Source organism: Apteryx mantelli, chromosome 6, assembly GCF_036417845.1.
Source record: "Apteryx mantelli isolate bAptMan1 chromosome 6, bAptMan1.hap1, whole genome shotgun sequence".
NCBI lineage: Eukaryota > Metazoa > Chordata > Aves > Apterygiformes > Apterygidae > Apteryx > Apteryx mantelli.
In genome coordinates this window covers 26,088,657-26,109,593 of record NC_089983.1, presented here as the reverse complement: position 1 = coordinate 26,109,593, position 20,937 = coordinate 26,088,657, and the positions used below count along the sequence as shown (strand labels likewise).

The following is a 20,937-nucleotide window of genomic DNA, read 5'->3' as shown; positions in this document are numbered from 1 at the left end:
GATGCTTCTGCATATTCCCAGAGCAGCAAAGGATAGTATCTTCTCACTGTTCAACAAGCCCCTTGCCCAGCCAATACTTAATCAAAGCTCTCTAGACTTTTTCCTCTGAGCTACATGCTCTACACTGGCCTTGAATGTGGCTTTGTTTTGGGTTGAGTCTTTTTGTTTCAGCTCCCTGGGTTTACAATGAAGTCTACTTTTTTTTCCCTTTTAAAATGTTTATAAGTGAAGGGCTGCAAGAAGCTTGATCCTCTCAATGAGGACAGACTTCAGAGCATTTAGATCTTAAGATCTTGCGGTGACCACATGCAAACCTATTTTCAAAGTTGAACAGATGAGCCTGTTTGTGCGGATTTTCAGGAGATCACAAGTGTATCTTTGTACTTGATGCAAAGGCTACTTTACTGGTGAATTCCAAGTGCTCATGTCAAAGACTGAAATGCTGGAATCTTCTGAAGAGCCCTCAAGAGTTTTCTGTAGGCAAGCGTATTTTGCCAGTTCATCTCTGAAAACAACTGAACATGAATGGTGTTTTTCTAGAAAGAGTCAGCAAGCTAGCATGGAAAGTGTAGCCAAATTGTTAAGGCATAAGTGATAAGTAAAAGATAACAATGACTTACAGTAGGAAGCATCAGGTGAGCTTCAAAGCAGCAATATCAATTGAAAATGCAGTACCAATGACTCTCAGAATAACCTCTGGCTAGCATTTTACTAAGAAGTGACTTTTCCAAGAACAGATTCAAATGAGGATACAGAGGATGAGCAGATATCAGATCTTGGTAAATGCAAAAGGATCAGGATGAAACATCTGGAAACAAGTATAATATCAATGTGATTTCCAGGCAGCTATGCACCTGGTTTTCAACAACATGGAAAATTTAAATATCTTATCAACATAGTAATTATAAGAAGTGCTTTTCTTTCCACCCATTGTTTGTGTAATCTGCTTATATTCAATTACAGAGAAAATACTTACTCAATGCTCCTTGGTTACTGACAGCAAGCCAAATTTTATGTGAAAATTAAAATGATGTCTTCAGACAATGTGGCCTTGTAACTTTAGTACTGGAAAAAATATTGTCCTTGAACTGTTTGTTGCTTAACAAAAAATAAAAAATATAATGCACAGGCAAGGATATACGCTCAGTCTTTGTTAACTTTACTAAGCAGACTAAATCTGAAAATGCATATCTAGGTCTGGCTATCTAAAACTTTAGTTCAGGGTTCAGAAACTTTGTTTCTGAACATCCTACACGCAGCTACAAGAGAACAGTCATTAGAAAACAACAGTCTGCAGCACTTATCTGTATCTGGATGTGCCCAATCGCTTGGTTACTCGCCCCGTTACTGCAAAATAAGTGATAACTTAGAACACAGATGCCTTTGGTGCAGTAGTTAAGCAGCTTGGGCAACCTGAGCAGATCCACCCATAGAGACAGCAACAGACCTGTGGATGTCTTCTTCTCTGCATAGGGTGTCAAAAGGAAAGTGCCGAATGATCCCATGAAAGGAGAAATTCCCAGACTTTGGAGGCTTTAAACACCTTTAAAAATCCAGCATCTGTGGCCTAAGAGCAACCTAACCAGGCCAGGAAAGTGCCTAGCCGGCTCAGTTACTCATGAGCTTACAACTTACCAACATGTTTATGTTCACTTTGATTACCTTGGAAGTCTTTTGTAAAACATCTTCCTTCTTGAGAAAGACATTTATCTCCTCATCTACAGTTTCGCAGTAGTACCCATTACCATCTAAGTTGGTTACCAGAACTTAATTGGTGTTTTTGGTACAAAAAATCAATCATCTGCTGTAAGATACTCTGTGTGATAGAGTTGGTCTCGCAAAGTGCATGTTTACTATACTGTACTCATTGCCCATCTGTTCTGCGCCCGAGACGTGGATGTGCTACCAGCATGTCAGATAGCTGTAGGCAGAACCGTAGCCTTCACAGTATTGTGACTGTCAGAAGAAAATACATAGAGCTAATATTCTTGCTTGCAGAATGTCAAACTAAAACTTCAGCAGTATTTATATATATTTGCAATATTATATATATATATATATATTTATATATATATGCTATATATTTGGGTCTGCAGAAATGGACTAGCCTTCTTATAAGCATACAGAGTAAACGCTCCTCACTAAGGGCGGGGGGGGGAATTCAAATCAGATTCCACTGCCGTCAGTAACATAGCCCTTACTGATGTCAGCAGTATGAGATTTTTTTTCTTAAATAGTTTTCAGGGGAAACAAAACAATGTTGCAAAGTCTTCCTAAATGTATAGGTTTGATCATGGTAATAGTGTATCAACTTGCAGAAGGCTACTTGGCTCAGCAAAAAGATTAGTTGAAGTGAAATACAAGCACTCAGAGACGAGGTAACAAGTTAACAAGTCAGACTGAAAAGAAGAGACTACCAAATGAATCTCTGGACAGAAATGAAAGAAGTTAAAGAAAACAAAGAAATCTCTAATTTTAAATGCAGTGATTTTGATTGCTTAACCTGTGAAATGATTATCAATTCTTGTCCATTTGCCTTATATTATGCCTAGAAATGTATCTACCTATCACTTTACATAGACACTAGCTATTATATAATATTTTTATATTTTTCACATTACTCACATGACTGATGGTACGTGGTGAAATTATTAAGAACAGGACCTAAGAGTTAAGGCTCCTTTTGAGAAGGCCTATTTGTTCATTTTGACATCTGCAGCCCATTCCTTGCTTCTTCTCAGTACTCTCACTGCTTGGTTGCCATGAGACTAATCAAATTCAGCCTGATGCCTCCAAAAGACAAAATGGGAACAGTTATCAGTAGTGAACACATGCTACTAAGTGTGTCTTTGCTCAGGAACACTATGTTAAGGAAAGCTGCGCTGATAAGCAGTTTCTGACCCAAGGTCGGTTGAACCCGTCGGTTATTCTTACAGTCAGTAACCAATTTACCAGTGGAAAAAAAAAAAAAACCCAAACCATTTTGGCATCAGAAATCAGGAACTTTATATTTTCAGAATATGACCCAAATCTTTGTAAAGCCTTCTTCACTTACTACATTTCCATTTGCGATCATGCTATATTACACTATTTTTCAAACCATTATTTACTACCTTTATAAACACAGTTTAAATATTACCCAAAGATGTATTGATTGCACTGTATTGTCTCCTTTGGCAGGAGCCCCAGTGGATTTTTGTTCATTTGTTTCTTTTTCATTTCATCCTGCTATAACATTTCATCTTTTCTGTTACTCTGTCACATACTAATATACCTTCTTCTTCCCGAATTCTTCAGCATAAAGCTATTGTACATATACTTTCATAACGCTTCTCCCTCACACTTAATCTGTTTTCCTCTACAGATTCTTCCCTGACATTGTTTCTTCCTTATACCTTTTCCTGATTATGTTTAGCAGTTTGGCACTTCATTTAAATTTATGGGAAATATTTTAATCTCATGTGGATTGCCAGAGACTTCAAATTGACTATGTTTTCTATTTCCTTGATTTGCAATAGAAATGAATATTTCATCTGATAAATATTTAAGTAAATAATGCTTTTAAGACTAATACTGTCAGAGTGACTTTCTCACAACCACCTGCTATTTCCATTTGACATTTACAATAAATGTATCCATTTTAATACTTACCTTCTGCTCCAGCTGCAGTTATAGACTTAATTTGTTTGGTTCTAATAGCACACTGCTTTCAGGTTGTGCTGAAACAGAGTGGAGTCATACATGCTATTCTGTTGCATCATTTTTATGCCAATACTGGAATTTTACTTGCCTAAGAGTTGTGCAATTGAGTCATGGATCAAGCCATGTGTGTTTAAGACTAAACAAGCTACTGTACCAACAATCAAAAGGTATACAGTGTTCCTAAAATAATAATAATAAACTACACATTTTCAGATACGCTTTTAACAAAAAAAAAAAAAATACAATCACAATTTTTACAGTTAAATACAACTTGTGAACTGGTTATCATACAAGCAACAAAAGAGTAGTAAGAAATTTCCAGCTGATGAGATCCCAAGGTTTTGACATTGACATTAAAGATAATCTCTCCTGGCTAGAAAGTAAAAAATTAGGTTAAAGAAGTCAAAAGTGCCATCTAGTGCCCTCCTTGAAAATGCCATCTTCAAATTGCTGAGCAGTCAATATAGTTAACGAAGATGTTTTTGAAATGAGCCTAAGCAGGAGGAAGCAGGCTCCAGCCACTGAGTCAGCGTGTGCAGCCCCACGTCCGCACCCACTGCTGGGGCCCAGGGCTTCACCCGGCCGCAGGCGCCGAGCAATGCCGCCGAGTGCAGCGAGGCCGGGGCTTCAGCCGTCTCCTTCAACATGCCTTGGTGAACTGGGCCATTTGGGTTCTTAATTATGTTTTGCTTTGGAAGCTAGGGGTTTTTGTAAAAATAGAACAATTCCTTTACAAAAATAGAGGGAAAAATAAAAGCCAGTTAAAAAAAAATAAAAGCTTTTGAAATAAATATTTAAAATAAAATTCCCAGGTGATAATTACAGAGAATAATTTTAAGTTATTAAAAATGTCAGTGAGGAAAAGACAAAGCTAGAAGACAAAGCTAAACTACTACTGAAAATCCAAATTGTTACAGTGAAAGCACACCAGTGTAACAGACAGCAAGAGCTGAGCTACTGTATTTGAACATCCTTGTTATTTTATTGTATAGCATGCTCTTTCATAATATATTGAGCCTCTGATTCCTTAGGCTACCGAGTTTAGACAACTTATGGGGCACAAAGCACCTCTTGTACCAGAGACAGGGTATTTGTCATCACGAAAGAAATTCATAGGCTGGAGATACACATCATACTTTTTCCCACCCGCTGAAGCATCAGATGTCTGTGTGCTTGGGGCTTTTCCCTGTTTAGTTAAAAATGAAACCAGACATATACAGGTTTCTCATTTTATGATGCCTGCTTGTACTTAGACTTACATTAGAAATGTTTGCAGCTAATGTTTATTAAGAAAATGGATTTACAGTTTTCCCATCTGCTACCTGGTGTGCTGTACGAGACAGAGGAATGAAGGTCCTGGCATAGTGGATATGCAGTAATTTTCTTAGAGCACACAGCTTGATTTTTATTTTTAAATCAGCAATAATTTGGACTAAACACAGAAAAAATAAATTTTATAGGCATTCAAATCACCATTCAGTCCTGCAGCCACAACTGAGGGCTTAAACTGTACATTGAAAGGCAACAAACAGGATGTATCTGTGTATTTTCAAACAAAGGTTCCTGGTTTTCTTAAGTAACTCAAGTTACTGGCCAAATAGAAGAAGTGAAAGCTTCTATTTTAAACAAGGAGAAAAAACGTCAACACAAGGATTCAGCACTGGGCGGCAAGGCAGGGCTTGGGGCAGCCCAGCAAACGCTGGCGGGCTCTGACAAACGCCGCAAGGAAAGTCAGGCTTCGCCCGGGACGCCGGCTCCCCTGTTAATGCAGGTATGCATTAATACCTGCGTTATTAATGTAGCGGCTGTTCCTCAAGCCTCGGCACTTCCTCACCTCGCCCTGCTCCCCCTGCCCTGAGAAGCAAAGTGGTTATGCACTAACAACCCGCAATGGTCACACAAGCTTGGGGTCGAGCAGTTTTACACACAAGCAAGTGCAAAACGTCGGCAGAGCTGCCGCCTTTGGCAAGAACAGTTCTGAAACCCGAATGCGGCAGTGATAAAAGCCTGCTCTGGATACAGGGAGGTATCAACAGTTCTTGTTTTGGCGAGAGAAAAGAGGAACAACAACAAGCAGCCCCTTTTCCCTCGGCCCTGTGTCCACCCTTATCTTAGAACTTCTTAGAAGGAGTTTTTTTTTTTTTTTTAAATTCACTATATTCTAGCCAAAAAAAAAAAAAAAAAAGAAGAAGAAGTAAGAAGAACAGTTCCATATTCAAAATAAGAAAAGTATTTATGTAGACTAAAAAAACCCACCAGTATTCTTGAAGAAATAACTTTTTTTTTTTTTTAATTTGGGGAAGAAAAAGTGAATGACAAAACCCAGAAGTTTATGAAAATTAAAAAGCAGCCTACTGTAATAGACTAGGAGGCTTGATGATATCATACAGACAGCATCTGTGATGGATTTTTGTTTTATATTTTTAATGTAGTTTCTGTGGAAGCTGTATTTCAAGCCACAAATATTTTAACATTTTAAGATTGAAGTAGAGACTGTTTATCTAAATTGCTCTTTTTATTCAATAGACAGATTGATATTGGACATACAGAGAATAAATTGGGCAGCTGCTGCTAATACTATACATTTTCAAATTAAAGTATTTTTGTGTCATCCTTTACTCAAGATTATTTTTATACCTGTATTTGTGTTGAAATTTTTGGACAAGTTAAGAGCCTGATTGGTGATGCTGAAAAATACACAGTATCATAAGAATGTTTCAAAAGATTATGTTCTAATTCCATTTAAATTAACATCCTTAGGTAGCAAAGTTTAAACATTTAAATACATGTTTCCATCAGCCATGAAAAAATAGAAGAAATCAGCAGGATTCTTAAAAAAAAAAATAAAAATAAAAATCCAGGTGCGGTATGTTACAGATCCTTTCCCAGAAAGTTCTGACTATTGCAACTGAAGGTTTAACAGAGCCAAGGCAGCTGCCTTTCCATTAAGCACCACTGTACAGCCTTTGGGGGCTGCAAGACCAACAATAAGCAGTTTTGCCTCATTTAAGAAGCGATGAAAGGGCTGTCTGCCATGGGTCTCATATGGGACAAGAAGACACTTTTGCTGCCAGGATGCAAAGGATCCAACTAATGAAGCCTTTATTAGGAGATTTCCTAAGGACAGGACAGGCAATGGAGGAGAGGTGACAGATAAACACCCTGCTGAAACTTATGACAGAGTCAATACACTCCTACAGCAATGCCTTCAGCACTTACTGCAAAGACAAGTTATTATTGGTAAAGGCAAGTACCAAGGAACTGCTACATCACCCTAGAATGTGAAACAACCATTTTGCCCACAAGGGTGTCTTTACAGGACCTGTAAATCAGTCAAAAGATTTAACCTTCCATGTGTTCAGAGGCTCACATTAGTGATGGAAATAATTGTATTGCTTTTTACTCCCAGCACCACTGCAGTATCTCCAGTGTGGAGACACAGCAGCAGTCTGCTTGCTTTTATGCTTTGCCAAAGTTTTTGATTAGTAGTTTTTATTTGTGTAAACATGCACAGGACAAGCAACCCAGATACCACAAAACATAATAAACAACAGGTTACAGAAAAGATTATGAGGCCCTAATTTGGTCTGCAAAATTTTTATCATGATGTATTCAAAAGGGGGAGTGGAGCCCAAGCATGACTCTGTTTCCAGATAGCAATTAATGCACATGGGGAGAGATAATTTAAAAAAAAAAAAAAAAAGAGAGAACTTGATTTTAAAGCTGCCAAGACACTGTATATTCCAGACCCTCACAACCTGGAAGAGTAAGTATGAACTTTTTAGGAGGATTATAGAGTCCTATTTGACAAGTCAAACGGACAAGCTGTTTTGTAAGTGTAAAATAAATAGTTTCATTATGTATAAGAGAAAGTCTGTATGAGCTCTGGGAGAAATGAAACGTCATAAAATCAACCTCTCATCATGTTACATATTTGAGTAATTTTGAGAGAATCAAAGATAGCAGAAGCAGCTGTTAAGACTTGCTGGGTATGATTGCTATTAGCCAGAGAAAAAACAAATCCTAAAAGGTTCTTATTCTAACTCGATAGTTAACCCACACAATACATTAATTGTCCTGCAGACATATCTGGGCCAATATTTAGCCCCACAAACTGAGAATTGGCTAGGACCAGCTTACTATTTTCAATGCAAAATGGAGTCAGAGTAGCTAGAGGGCAGAAGGGAGCAGCCTGTGCATGCATGGCAGGGAGGTCACTGGAAGTTGCTGAACCATAATTGAAGGAGTTTGGCATTTTCATGTGTGCCGCTTGCAATGCACGAGCCTTCCCACAACTCCAGAGAACAGTTAGAAAAAAAGAAAACCCAAAGTATTGTAAAATTCTTCTCCCCTCCCCCTTTTTTAAAGAAAAGATACTGCCTTGAGTTAAACAGAGGAAGGACTATGCTGTGGTCACACAAGGCTTAGTCCAGTTCCTTTCTCCCAAAGTCAAGCAAGTCACTTAACTTCTTGAAAAACCAAAGCACCATATTTCCTTTAATAAAATCCCAAAGAAGGAGGCCTACTGAGAAATCATTAAAGTCATACCTCAGAGTCCTGGTTTAAGGCTACTAAGCACTGCAAAGGCCAGCAGGTGAATCAATCTGCTGAGCTTGCTCCTTCACATCTCCCTACATCCTACCTGCTTCTTCCTATTTCTGCAGCACCAGCACCAGGGCTGAGGGGTTTACAGGTTGCACCTGAGCCACAGCTGCCTGTGGCCTTTTGGAGAAGTGGAGGTCTCCTCCCCAGTCAGTCTGTAAAATGGAAGTAGCAACAAGCAGCCTCCACTGGCATCAGAGGATCCACCACCTGTGTAAAGACAAACCTGTTGCTCAAGTCTTTGCAAGATAGATGTGTCTATTTTGGAGATATTATGAACTGTCCTGAGGGTTTTAATTGACCTTTCTTATTTCTGAGGAGAGACTGAAAGAACAACCTGAATTTGAGCCCTCTCTGGGCTTTCATCAAAAGGTCTTTCTATGTTGAACCTGGACCAAATTATTGCAAAAGTTTAACATCCAAGATCAAGATCAGGGTTCTGAAGGCAAAAGGAGGGTTTCATTTGTTTGAAAATATATAATATTCTCTGGAAGCCTTCTGTCTAGTGAGCAGAGATAAGATGAACAAAAATCTGCACTGAGATATATTTTCCATGTCATCTCCCCATTGCAAATATCTAGCTTGCCTTGTTAAGAACCACTGCCTACAGACTCTGCTCATCAAAGAACTATGAGAAAAATCACCGTCTGTAAGTGTAGTATCACTGATCAAGTTTTTTCTAACATTCTTTATCCTAAACTAAACTCATCACTTCTCTATCTATGAGTGTCTCACCATCACCACATAGAAGAAGCCTGAAGTTCTTCGCATCTTTCCACTGCGCTGCCAAGGATTGGTGTGTGGCAGGGGAGGAGCGGCCGTCCCCCATTCCCACCAGCGTCATTGTTGAACTCCTCCTGAAGCTGAAATCTGTTTCTGCCGAGCAAGCAACCGTGGCTGTTTTCAGTGTAACAGTCTGCACCACCAATTAAATAAAAGTAAAATTTATTTGGCATAGGACAGAAAAATAAGTAGAAAAAAAATCACATACAAAATAAATGTTAAGCAGAAAAATATCCACAGAACTAGACTAATATTTTATAAAAAGCTCAAACTTCAAGCATCTGATAAAAATGTTACTTTCTGTTCAGCCTGTGTTTTAAGTTCTGTTCCTCTTCCTTTCATAGTCGTGTGGCTTTAGAAGTCCAAATTTAAAGTGTCTTCCTTTGCATGTATTACTTTACGATCATTTATCACAAACGAACTGTATTTCAAAAAGGCAACATACTGAAGTGTATTACTCCCTTTCTTAAGACATGCCATTTCCATTTTTTCTCTCCTAATCTGTCTGCCTAACTGCATACTCAGCAACTAAGAACATACACACGTGTCCTGCTTCTGCTGAATACCTCGAACGCTCCCCTTCTCATCAGTGCTCCAGATTTACATGTTAACTAACTGGCACAGACAGTTTCACCTTACAACCGAAAAGGTCACCATTTTCTCCCGACGTACATGAGGAAACATTCCATGAACTAGCTACATTTAACATGTTACTGAACATCTTTTACCTAAGAGATTCACCTTAATTTTCTGGTGAATACAGCTCAACAGATTAAAGTTCATACAATATATATTACACAGAGTCAATGTACCGCCATAACAGGTTCTGTTCACACATGACTGTAAGACAGCAGTGTTCACAGTATTACAATGAGATACTACATACATGCACATTTTATCTTGATTTGTACTCTAGTATTGATTCCAGACTTCAGCAAATTGTTTTTTACTTCCATGAACACTCTTCTCCTTTTCAGAGTCCTGTAGCTGAATGGCCCTCTGTCTGCGTCTCTTGACCTTCTGCTTGAAACAATTCCCAGTTTGATCACCCAACTCCAGTCTTTGTTTCCAAGGGGGAAAGTACAGTTTCTTTTTGCATATTTTTGCTCATAAAATTGTTGTGCTGCAATATATGTGAAACACGATAGCAGTTTAGTTTCCTGGTCCTCTGCTCCAACAGAGCGCAACTTCCACAAGCGACATGTAAACAGTTGTTGCTACAAGTAGAAGCTACTGTCCAGCTTTCTAAACAACAAGCTAAGGAACTTCTTCGATAGTTCAGTATTGCAGGAAAAAAAAAAAAAAGGGTTCTCATGACTCTTTTAGTGCTGGGAAATCCTGGCTTCTAAACAAGAACCTTGCAACCATATTTAAGTAGCTCATTTACAGAATTACACGCTTCCTGAATCACAGGTTGGGTTTCCTGTAACAACTCTGAACATTAATCACTGCGACCTCTTCTACCAGTGTCTGATGCAGATATAACATGTGCTTCTCCTCCAAAAATATTGAGCAGAAATAATTGTTATATGGTACAAAAGTTATTCCCATTTTATTTACTTAGTTGAAGTACACAGAAATGAACACCTGTGGCCATTGCCACGCAATGCAAGTCTTAGTGATGACATAAAAGGTAGTTTGAGGTGTGACTGTTGCTACTACAACACCATTAAAACAAACACAGTAAATCCTATACGCAAGCGGTGAATCAAATTTAGCCCTCTAATAACCCGTGCAACCATGCTGAAGTCAGCTGGGCTGTACAGAGAGCAGAGAGAGACACTGCTTCTGGGAAAGGGTTAGGTTTCCAGAGACATACCAACAACTTACGGTGAAGTTCCCAGTGGGAGACCAGTTCCACTTAGGTCTCCCCTAAAGACTGATTCAACAGTCCCTCCATACACTTAACTCAATCTGAAGTTAGCTGACTGAGCATGTTACAACAGCAGGGCTTGGCTCAAATGCTGTCTAATGCTACTATCAGCACTATTTTACATTAGGGCATGGAAGAACAATGCCTATTAATTTTTATAGTGAGACACAGAAAAGTTGACTAAAAAAGTCATAAGGCACCACTGGTTCAATGAGTTTTGTTTTTTTTTCTTTTTTAACATTGCATAGTGAAATAAATATTTTAATATTGATCATATTGTAAATAGCTATGGATATATGAAGCGATATATTGAATGATAAAATGCTGCATTGTTCTGGAATATATCTAGGGAATTTTACAGCAAAAGATACAAATGGTAAAGTTGTTGTTACATGAAAAAAAAAACCCTTCTTTCTGCATTTTTAACATATTTTATCTATATGCCAAACATCCATTTCAAAGAGGTTTCAATAGTACAAGAAAGTGCTAAAAGACAAGCAGCTCGGGTTTCTTGGCATGTTGACTTAAGGCCTTTTACACAGCACATTTTTAAGTGAGATTGAAGTTGATTTGCCAAGTCTTTGGTTATTGCCCAGAATTTTTGGTCAGAAAACCTTGCTCAGGAAATCAAACAGAGAATATTTTGAATTATGCAGGGAGTTGGCAGAACAATGTGCAGCATTTTCATTGACTTATTCAAAGTAAAACAGTCATGCTGGAAATAGATAAGTTACAAAAATGTATAGCTTCTGGATTTTTCTCAGATTTTTGGCTGCATAACTACTTGAATATTAATAAGGATTTGGCAGGTCAATGTATTGAAAATATTGTATTCTTAAATTCAAAATGTCATTCCTCAGAAAGTTATAAGTGCTTCAGTTTAATAACATGAATACAATAATTTATCCTTTAAGTTATCATCCTAAAAATCTTATTTGGACTTCTATTCACATAATAGTATGCCAAAGAGATCGGCACTTTGCATAGTGCATATACTTAAGTGACATCAATAAAATACATTTACAAATTCAGTATTGAACTGGGCTTGATCCCAAGGTGCACCTGTCACATGGAGGTCCCGTTACTATCTATTTAAGAAACTCTTACGGCCATGATCCTACAATTAGATTTAGATACATCCCTGCGCCTGCGCAGATTTAATTGCAGATTCAAGACCATAAATAGTAACTTAAAGTAGGTCATTAGATACAAAAATGTAAAAACGGGTACATAACCAAATGCTATCACAGCTAACATAGTTTTGTAAACAAGTACCGAAAAGGCCAAATTAAGTTAGGTCTGGCCTAATCCAACTCTGTCTGATGCCCTCGGTTGGGACAGTCTCGGCTGCAAGGCAGGAGGGGGCTCTGGCCCGCCACGGTCACTGACAATGCAGAAGACCCTGCACACAAGCGCTTCTGTGGGGTTCAAGCTCTCTTTGGCTAAAGTCCCTGGATTTCCAAGGACTGACCTCATTCTAGCCTCAGAGTGCACTTAGGATCATGTCTCCCACACCAGGGAAACATTTTCCTAACCTACGTGACTATTTTTTCTGATTTTTTGTTTTGTTTTGTTTTGAGCAATACCCTGTGAAACATGCCCACTGACACAGGCTTTGTAGGGAGTCCAAGGAGTAAGCTGAAGAAACAGATACTGCTGAGGAGACAGGAGAATTTTTTCAGAGCTAACCTTCAGAAGTCCATTAATAAAGAACTATTAATCAGCAATATTTCAAATCCAGAATTATAGTCTTCCTCTGATTTCCGAAGGCTTTTTACATTTACTTAGATCCATTTATAAAATGCACTCACTCAATTAACTCTTTTCTCAAATACAAAATTCAAAAGCCATTAAACAAATCAACTGATCGTCACAATGTGAGAATACTTTACTCTTTCTTCTATTAATGCAAGGCTGGCGGCTCTCTGCTGAGATTCCTTTCAGCACGAGTTGAAAGGACAGGCTTCACGGTAAACTCAGAAGGCCAAATCTTTCCATTTTTCTTGAATGAGTGAAGACAGCAATTCTGGTGCTGATGCTTCCGTTAGAATACACTAACCCCAGACCTCCTTCACTAAATCAAAGGGCTTTCGTTTATGCACATTTCTTGACCTCAGCTGCTCTGCTATAACATAGTCAAATACAGTCTCTCTGAGGCTTGTGAGCTAAGCCCCAAGAAGCTTTTTAAGTAAAAAACCCCATGATTTAATTGTACCAAGGAAACAACTGGAGAGCTTATGCAACCTGCGAAGCACTGATGTTAGCGATGCTTCACAGAAAGAGCTTGTAACTACAATAATTGCTGCATTTGCACTAAGACTGCTTTCTGAGGAAACTTTGCATGTAGTCTCACGTAGAGAGCATTATAGTAATCCAGGCCATGGATGGCTGTGGGCTGATCCACATCAAAGTAGGAAAGAATTAGGTGACTAAAAGCATAAGGCTATTACAAAACAAGGTGGGAAGGATAGAGAAGACATTTTTATGCTGCTGAATTCTTAATTTATGCTTTTCTTTGGAAGATCCTCCACAGATAAAAGCAAGGCCAGGCACAGTCCATCCTCGGGGCAGGATGAGCCATCGATGGTTTAAAATATGGTTTGCTTGGCTAAGCTGAGGTGCAAAGATGTAGGCTGCAGTCTTGGTCACCACGTAGTAGCACTGGCTTGCAGAAGCACTTGGGCCAAGTTAAGCATGCAAAGAAGGATCCATGGGACTCTTGGCTATGCAGTATTCTCTGTTAATTGTTTTTTAAACAGAAAATAAATTGTACTTTGCCATTCAAATAATACAGCCACTGTACCCCAAATTAATGAGACAGTTTTGTTCCAGCCATCATTAAATTCAAAGGCAGATCTATTGGACTCAAGGGGACAGGGCTGGACCCCGTACGCATGATGTACGTATGTTGTATATGTGCCACCAAATGCTTTTCATGACAGCCTGCAATATAAGCAAGTAAAATTGATAGCTTTAAGCAACTATAGTTCATAAGCTGCATCTATCACTTCTGTAATAGAGACTGAAGTTTATTCCAGCTGACAAGCCAAAAGTAGAAATAAAGCAAGACAGACTACTTTCCGATGATGTGGACAGGAGAACTGACTCGAAGGAAACTTTAAAACAGAAGTTGCCCAGGGATGGGCCAGAACCCATTTCACCTTGGTATAGGCGGAAGAGGGGGAGCACCTCTTTCTTTTCGGCCAGAGCCACCTGAAAGAGAAAGTAAGTTTTTTGTGTTACTTCTCCCGGCTTCTTTTCATGTGAGAGTTCATGTCTAAGCCATTCATTATGCAACTGGTGAAGAACTCCTCATTTTCTTGTCTTACCATTTTACTAGAAATTCTCTGTAGAGTTTCTGGTTAGTTTATTAAACAACAGTATACCAACTGTATTTTAATGAATGCTATCCGCAAATGCCTGGAAAGCATATATATTTCTGTCCTTTGGCCCCTCTTCAGAACAAATCGATAGCTCCTGTTAGCCTTACTATTTTATGCAAACACATAAGGTCTTAGTGCTGCTTGAACACATGCAAATTTCAATGAAAGCTCTAAATGTAGTAAGACCTCAAAGCTCTTAATATATTACCCTATATGAAGATTTTCATTCCAGACTCATGAAAGTAAATATAAATGTGTATAGCTCTTTGCCTTTCCTTCTGGAGTGATAGGAAGGGGTGAAAGCTAACAGTGCAAAGTGAAGGGTCAGAGACTAACAGGAATTTCTACTCCAAACCTCATCATTTGGAAACAGCAGAGAGAGAGAAACATCTGAGTGTACAGATGATTACAGGCTAACTATGAGCCACTGAAGTGACTGGTTGTGAAAGAAGTAAATTGATCCTTGGGTGTATCAGGTGAGATACCACTAATGGAGATAGGAAGTATTTATGCTGCTGTAGAAGACATGGGTGAGACCTCAGCTGGAACAGCATGTAACACTGATTGGAAAAGACAAATTCAAACTGAAGTGTATACAGATGCAACACTGATGATCAGCGAAAAAGAGATCTTATCTTGAAAGAAGAGTCTAGTACATCCCGGTTTAATCAGCCCAACGAAACAGAAACTGAGAGGGAGTATGACTGTTGTCTTAAAAAATATTGGGGCTTTCACACGCAAAAGGAGAGAGGATAACTAAACTAAAGGATGATGTTGGCACAAGAATAACTGAGCCATGAATTAATTTAGACGGGAAATGAAAAGGAAAGTCCTAGAACAGCCTTTCAAGAGGAGTAACAGGGACAAACAACAATCAAAATGGTCCTAAGGTGAAACTGGGGATTTTGTTGTTCTGTCTGCCTGTAGCAGAAGGGTCCAGATATAATGACAGAGAAGGTCTCTTACAATACGAGAAGGTCTCTCAGGAAAATGAACAATCCCTCTACCTCCTCCTCCCGCCCTGAGCCTCTACAGGTTCAAATTTGAGACGGATTTTATCTGCAAACTTGCATTTAGTGTTTTCTGTGTGGTGGAGAATGGTGATCAGGCTGTTAGTCTGAGAAGTTTTGAAACCTCAGTACCCAATCTCTTCTCCATTCACACTGCCTTTTAGGATGATTGCTTTATGCTGACAGAAAAGGGGGATCAACAAAGGAGGCATTAGACTGAAGGAAGCCAAACTATTCCTGGTTGTAATTGTCTTCAACTGATCAAATATTTACTCCTTACTGGGAAAACTGCTCTATGCTGTACTAACCCTTTCAAGTTCATAACTGACATGCTGAAACTCCAACACCAGAGCTGGAACAAACTTACCTCTGCTTTCATTTCTTGCTAGTTTACTTGGATAACTTTTGTTCACAGGTACATATGGCTCTGGAGGTGGCAAGTCAGATATAGGATGGAAAGAAAATCTGCTCTCCCACTCATCTGAAAAAAATAAACATACAGTTTACTGGTTAATTTTCTGACACAGCTGCAGAAAGTCATTTGACATGATATTTCATGGAAATCAGTGCTACATTCCCTTCCATGTGTAATAGATCTGATTATATAAATATACATACATACATATACATACACATAGCCCTGTATGTAAGTTATTGGAAATGCATAATGTCTCCTACTACAGAACAGTATTTCGTTCCTGGGTATAGATTTTTTCTGATATTTAAACTTTGTTGATATACAGAGCTCACTAAAAGCACACTGAGTTATAAGTAGTGTTTTTTGTGTTTCAATTTTTATACAGGAAAAAGAATATTTGGGGGCATTCTGATAAAACTTATGATGACAGAGAACCTTTTAGCATGCAAGTAGAGTGAAAAATGGCTAAATGCATCAGTATCTCGTGGGACTACAAGGACCTTGTTGACATACTTATTGACCATACAGGATTCTAAAGAATAAATAAAGCTGATCTGTTTCTTAGTTAAAATAATGGGAAAAATGTCTCTGTTCTGTATTTGAATTTGGATGCTCAAGGAGGAAAGTATGGGCCATCTCAAACTTGGTCATTTCCTGACTTGGTTGCTTCAGGACTTTGCAACCATGACAATCTTGCAATATTGTTGTATTTTATTGCATAATGTAATGAACAGCTGAGTAAGTTTTTCCCAGCAGCTGAACATGTGGTTATTTGCTGAGATCCAGTTTTTCTCTCCTTACTCCTAATGGTTGCAATTACAAACTGGTATGTGAAGGAGCTGCAGGTTCTAAACCCTGAAAGTGATTGATGTAGGAAAAAATGTGTTTGTGACCCACCTGCTTTATCTGATGTGTAAAGAAGGTTCAAAAGGGTTAGTTACAGATTTATCTTCTGTTTGCCTTTTTTAACCTTATAAATGTCAGAAATACCAATTTTGGCCTTCTGTAATTTACCTTAAAGGCTTATCCATACATTACAAATATAAACCTTAATTAAAAAGCATGACGAATCTTTAAAACACAGCTATTGTGGATCTCACCTTTTCAATAAGCACTAGCAAAGCAAGAGAAACTCAACATCTTCAACAGTTTTCTGACAATTTCTTCCCTCATCTGTTTTTCAGCTTCCAGTTTTTGAGTCACCATCTAACTTAGTTTGAGACTCAGTATCTGTATTGACAACTTTGCAGTTTTTTCTGTGTATGGTTTATATATATATGTATACACACACTATATATACTTACTATATATAGTATACTATATATAGTCTCTATGCATACGTACTCCATTCCTACCTGGCAGGATTAATTGAGACTCAGATGACATCTCTGTAGATCATAAATTAAGGGTCTGCACTAGAAGCAAAGCCTCTAGCCCAAGTCTGGTTTGCTGTGTTGAGGCCAAGAGCCTCCCCAGGGCTTCTCTCCCAGGCGACCCCTGCGAGCGGGCTTACCGTCACACGACTCCTGGAAGCCGTTCCTGACGGCGGGTGCAGGCGGCGGCGGCGGCGCTCCGGTGCCTGGCCGGTCCGGGGGCAGCGGTGGCCTCGGCCCCCCTCTCTGGCTTTCCAGCCCTGCGCGGGAGGGCAGCTGCGGAGTAGCCGGCAGGGCTCTCGACGTGCTGCCGTTCCTGCTCAGGGGAGGTGGTGGCGGCAGGGGGCCTGGAGTGAGACAAGAGTCAAGCACACGAACACTGTCTGTAGCAAGAATTACTCTGCCGGTCATAAGCCGCTGCCTGTGTCTGACTGCCTCCTGCTAACAACGGGAGAGGTGGGCTTGTGTGGCCCCTCAGCCCAAAGGAGGAGCCTTGGCAATGCAGGGCCTTCAGCGCCCGCTTCCCTGCTCTCCTGGGCTCTCCAAGAGCTCATGCTGGCTTGCAGGGTATAGCACAGGCAGGGTATATCTAAGCATAAATGCACCTTAATGCTCATATTCCCATCTCCCTCAGCTACAGTAGCTTCTGTAGAGGAGCTGATCCTTGAAGACACTTTTAAAACACTCTAAACAACACTGGCCTCAGTGAGTAGAAATTACGGCTGGAAGTCAGGACACTGCGGAGGTCCAAACCAAACCCTGTTTCCTTTCTCTATGCTGTTGCCAGGCAAGAAGACGTGGAGGAGAAGAACAGCTCTGTTTCCCACAGAGGCTCTTTTTCCATAGGGGTGGTCCACTCAGGGCGCCACTGACAGAGCCTGCCAGTGGTGTACGGGGGGATCCAGCCCGGGAGCGGCAGCGTTAAGTGGCACGGCATCAGTTCTCTCATTTATAAACATATCTGCTGCATGCCGGGTTTTGCTGTAATTGGAGCCTATCCACCTCCCACTGAATTGGAAACAGACCTCACACACACACTTGCATTTCCACTGTCAGTGCATCTGAATAACTGGCATGATGACAAGGCAGGACAAATACACAAGGCATATTCCACACAACATGGGACCAGAGCTGCATCGAGGGCAGGTCAAGGGTGTTTCTCTGCAAGGAGGCAGCAAATAAAGGCAAGAAAGGCCAACATTACCCAGTTGCTGCTCTCCAGCCAGGTGACCATGGTAAGGACACCAGGAGACTGAGAAGAGGGTGTGGATGTCAAAAGGTCTCACTGCCTCTCTGTTCGGCATAGTTGGGCAATTGACAATTATGTTAATTTTTATGAAATGCTTCCTTGTCCTGATGAAATCTAGTTACAGATGTGCATTTTGAAAAAGAGAGCAGTGGATAATGTACTTCTATGAAAAAGCATTGAAACACATTGCAATAAACATGCTGTACTTCAGGTTTTGTTCTTTTTTTTTAATTATTAAAGCTTGCCTTCATAGAATGGTTTCTATGGGTGAGAAGCACTTAGCAACTTTCAGAATAGTTTTGCTTGCTCTCTCTCAAGCCTACCTAAGACCCATCATCTATATTGAATGGGTGCTGAATAAAAGAATTTACTTTTACAATTTATAGCTTCAACTTCCTCCTACTTATTATGTCATCAGAAAGGTAGTGGTGACTTGCTAAGATCATGCATCAGAAAAGACGCAAACAGCAAACCACCTGTGGAAGCAGAGGCCATCATGGAAGAAGTTCTCAGAAGTGTTTGAATAATCACAAATGCTCTCTGCAGCTTTGCTCTGTGCTCCCCAGCAGTGCGGCTGCTGCAGGTGCTGCATTATAGGGGATATACAGGGGATAACGGGGCCAGTTAAAGGAGCTGGAAAGCAACATGGATGGCTAGAGCCTCTGGTAGACCCTGTGAGATTCATCCTTGCTGTGCAGGACTGGGTGGGTTTGAGATGATTCCAGATTATTATTCCAAAGGACTAAATGAAAGGCAAAGCCCAAGGAGGTTCCCAGGGCTGCCTTCTAAGCAATGCTTCTCCCTTCCCAATGTTACGGGGTTTGTGCCTGGCTGTTTGCACCTTAATTCCCTCATCTCCAAAAGGAAAATCATCTGGTATTAAGAGAGCTAAGTTACAATGTGCAATTCTTAAAAATTATGAACGATAATATCAAAGGACAATGTACATTATGAAATAACTCTGTGGAGACAATTCTATTTTTAGTCTCATTTGAAATGTGCACACAGTAAGTAACAACAGTTAGTCACACCACAACAACTGCCATTATACTTGACAACTGTTGGATAGGTCTTTTATTAAAATAATTCATATTTTGCTCTAAGTGTTCATGCTTCCCAGCATGTAGGAGGTCAGATTTTGCAAACCTGTATTCAGGGGAACGCTACCATTAACTTAAACTGGGTTATTCCCAAAAGTAAATAAATAACTGTCACCTGACAGAAGCTAGAAAAAAAGCAGGGTCCTTGCATTAAGGAATGTAACGGACAACCCCCCTGTTCGTAGCCCCCTTTTTACTACGGTAATAATAGTGAAAACGGCCAAGATCTGCCAGAGTATGTAAGAGTTGGCAGGTGATGCATAAGGAGGTCACTTAAGCCCCCAGGATGCCCACAAACCTTCGCCTTCCCTTGCGGAACCCCTTGTGCACAAAAGCACCCTTTCCCCGCCCGCAGAGGAGCCGTGCGCGGCTCGGCAGGTTTCGCCGGGCAAGGAGCTGCCTGCCGCCGCGACGCCGCGCCCTGCTGCTCCGGCTCTTTGGGCGCCTCCGGCCGGGCCAAGGCTGCGCCCCGGCGGCAGCCACGGGCCGGGTCGGGCGCGCGGCATCCCGCGGCATCCCGCGGCATCCCACGGCATCCCGCGGCATCCCGCGGCCGGCTCGCTGGCGGCGCGGCGGCGGCTCCTACCTGCTCGGCCCGGCGGGTCGCGCACGGGCGGCGGCGGGCGCTCGGCGGGCGGCGGCGGCGGCGGCAGCGGCCCCGCGCGGCCCCCCGACGCCGGGCCGGGCGCCGCGGCGCCCAGCGACGCGTTGCGCTGCGGCAGCCGCGGCATCTCGTCGCCGCCGCCGGGCGCCGGCGGGACGGGCGGCGGCCCCGGGCGGCTGGGGGGCGCCGGGGGCGCCGGGGCGCCGAGCGGCGGCCGCGGCGAGGCGGGCACCGGCGGCTTGCTGTTCTGCGGCGGCGGCGGCGGCAGCGCCGCGTCCCGGCCGCCGCCGGGGGGCCGGTGCCCGGCGGGGGGCGGCGGCGGCGGCGGCTTGTCGTCGGCCGGCCGCCCCGGCGTGGGCGGCAGCGGGGGCCTGCTGGAGAAGGGGGACGACGAGCTCGGAATCGACTGGCGAACGGACCCTCCGAAGGCGGCGTTGCGGCTGCCCGGGAAAGGCGGAGGCGTGGGCCCGAGGCTGGGCTGCCGGCTCACCCCTGGCACCGGGGGGGACCCCCGGTTGTGCAGGCTGGAGGCAACAGGGCGCGGAGTGTTCGGCACCGGAGGAGGCCCGCCGTCGGGCTTGGAGCCGAAGTCGGGTCTGGGGGGCGGCAGGCGGTTCCTCTGCGGCTCAGGAGCAGCGCTTCTCTGTCCGGAAGGTGGTCCCGGGAATCGGGCTGGCCCGCTCGGAGGAGAAAAAGGCTTGGCAGCTGCTGACCTGCCTCCAGGCGGGAGCACCGGCGGCCTGCTTCCCCCGGCATCTACGCATACAAGAGAAGACATCAGCATTCACAGGCTAAGAAACCAAACAGGACTTCACCCAATAGTGTCTTAATGGGCCAAAA

General features: G+C 41.8%; 2 protein-coding genes across 4 annotated transcripts in view; both read right to left on the bottom strand.

The window, feature by feature from the left end:
* Positions 1-2,779, bottom strand: part of GPR155 (G protein-coupled receptor 155) — a 38,036-nt gene extending 35,257 nt beyond the window's left edge. Inside the window, exons 1-2 of one of the 3 annotated variants that reach the window (XM_067299034.1) lie at positions 977-2,013; positions 621-808 (exon numbers count right to left, since the gene is read on the bottom strand). The gene's annotated coding sequence lies outside the window, so the exon portion shown is untranslated. Of the gene's footprint in view, positions 1-620; positions 2,014-2,625 lie in introns of those variants that run through there. The other 2 variants (XM_067299035.1, XM_067299033.1) reach the window with 2 other exon arrangements.
* Positions 2,780-9,232: 6,453 nt separating this feature from the next.
* Positions 9,233-20,937, bottom strand: part of WIPF1 (WAS/WASL interacting protein family member 1) — a 35,585-nt gene continuing 23,880 nt past the window's right edge. The window contains exons 5-8 of the mRNA XM_067299031.1: positions 20,080-20,853; positions 17,285-17,491; positions 15,721-15,834; positions 9,233-14,173 (exon numbers count right to left, since the gene is read on the bottom strand). Of these exons, the coding sequence (XP_067155132.1) occupies positions 14,118-14,173; positions 15,721-15,834; positions 17,285-17,491; positions 20,080-20,853 (1,151 nt within the window). The 3' untranslated portion in view covers positions 9,233-14,117. The remainder of the gene's footprint in view (positions 14,174-15,720; positions 15,835-17,284; positions 17,492-20,079; positions 20,854-20,937) is intronic.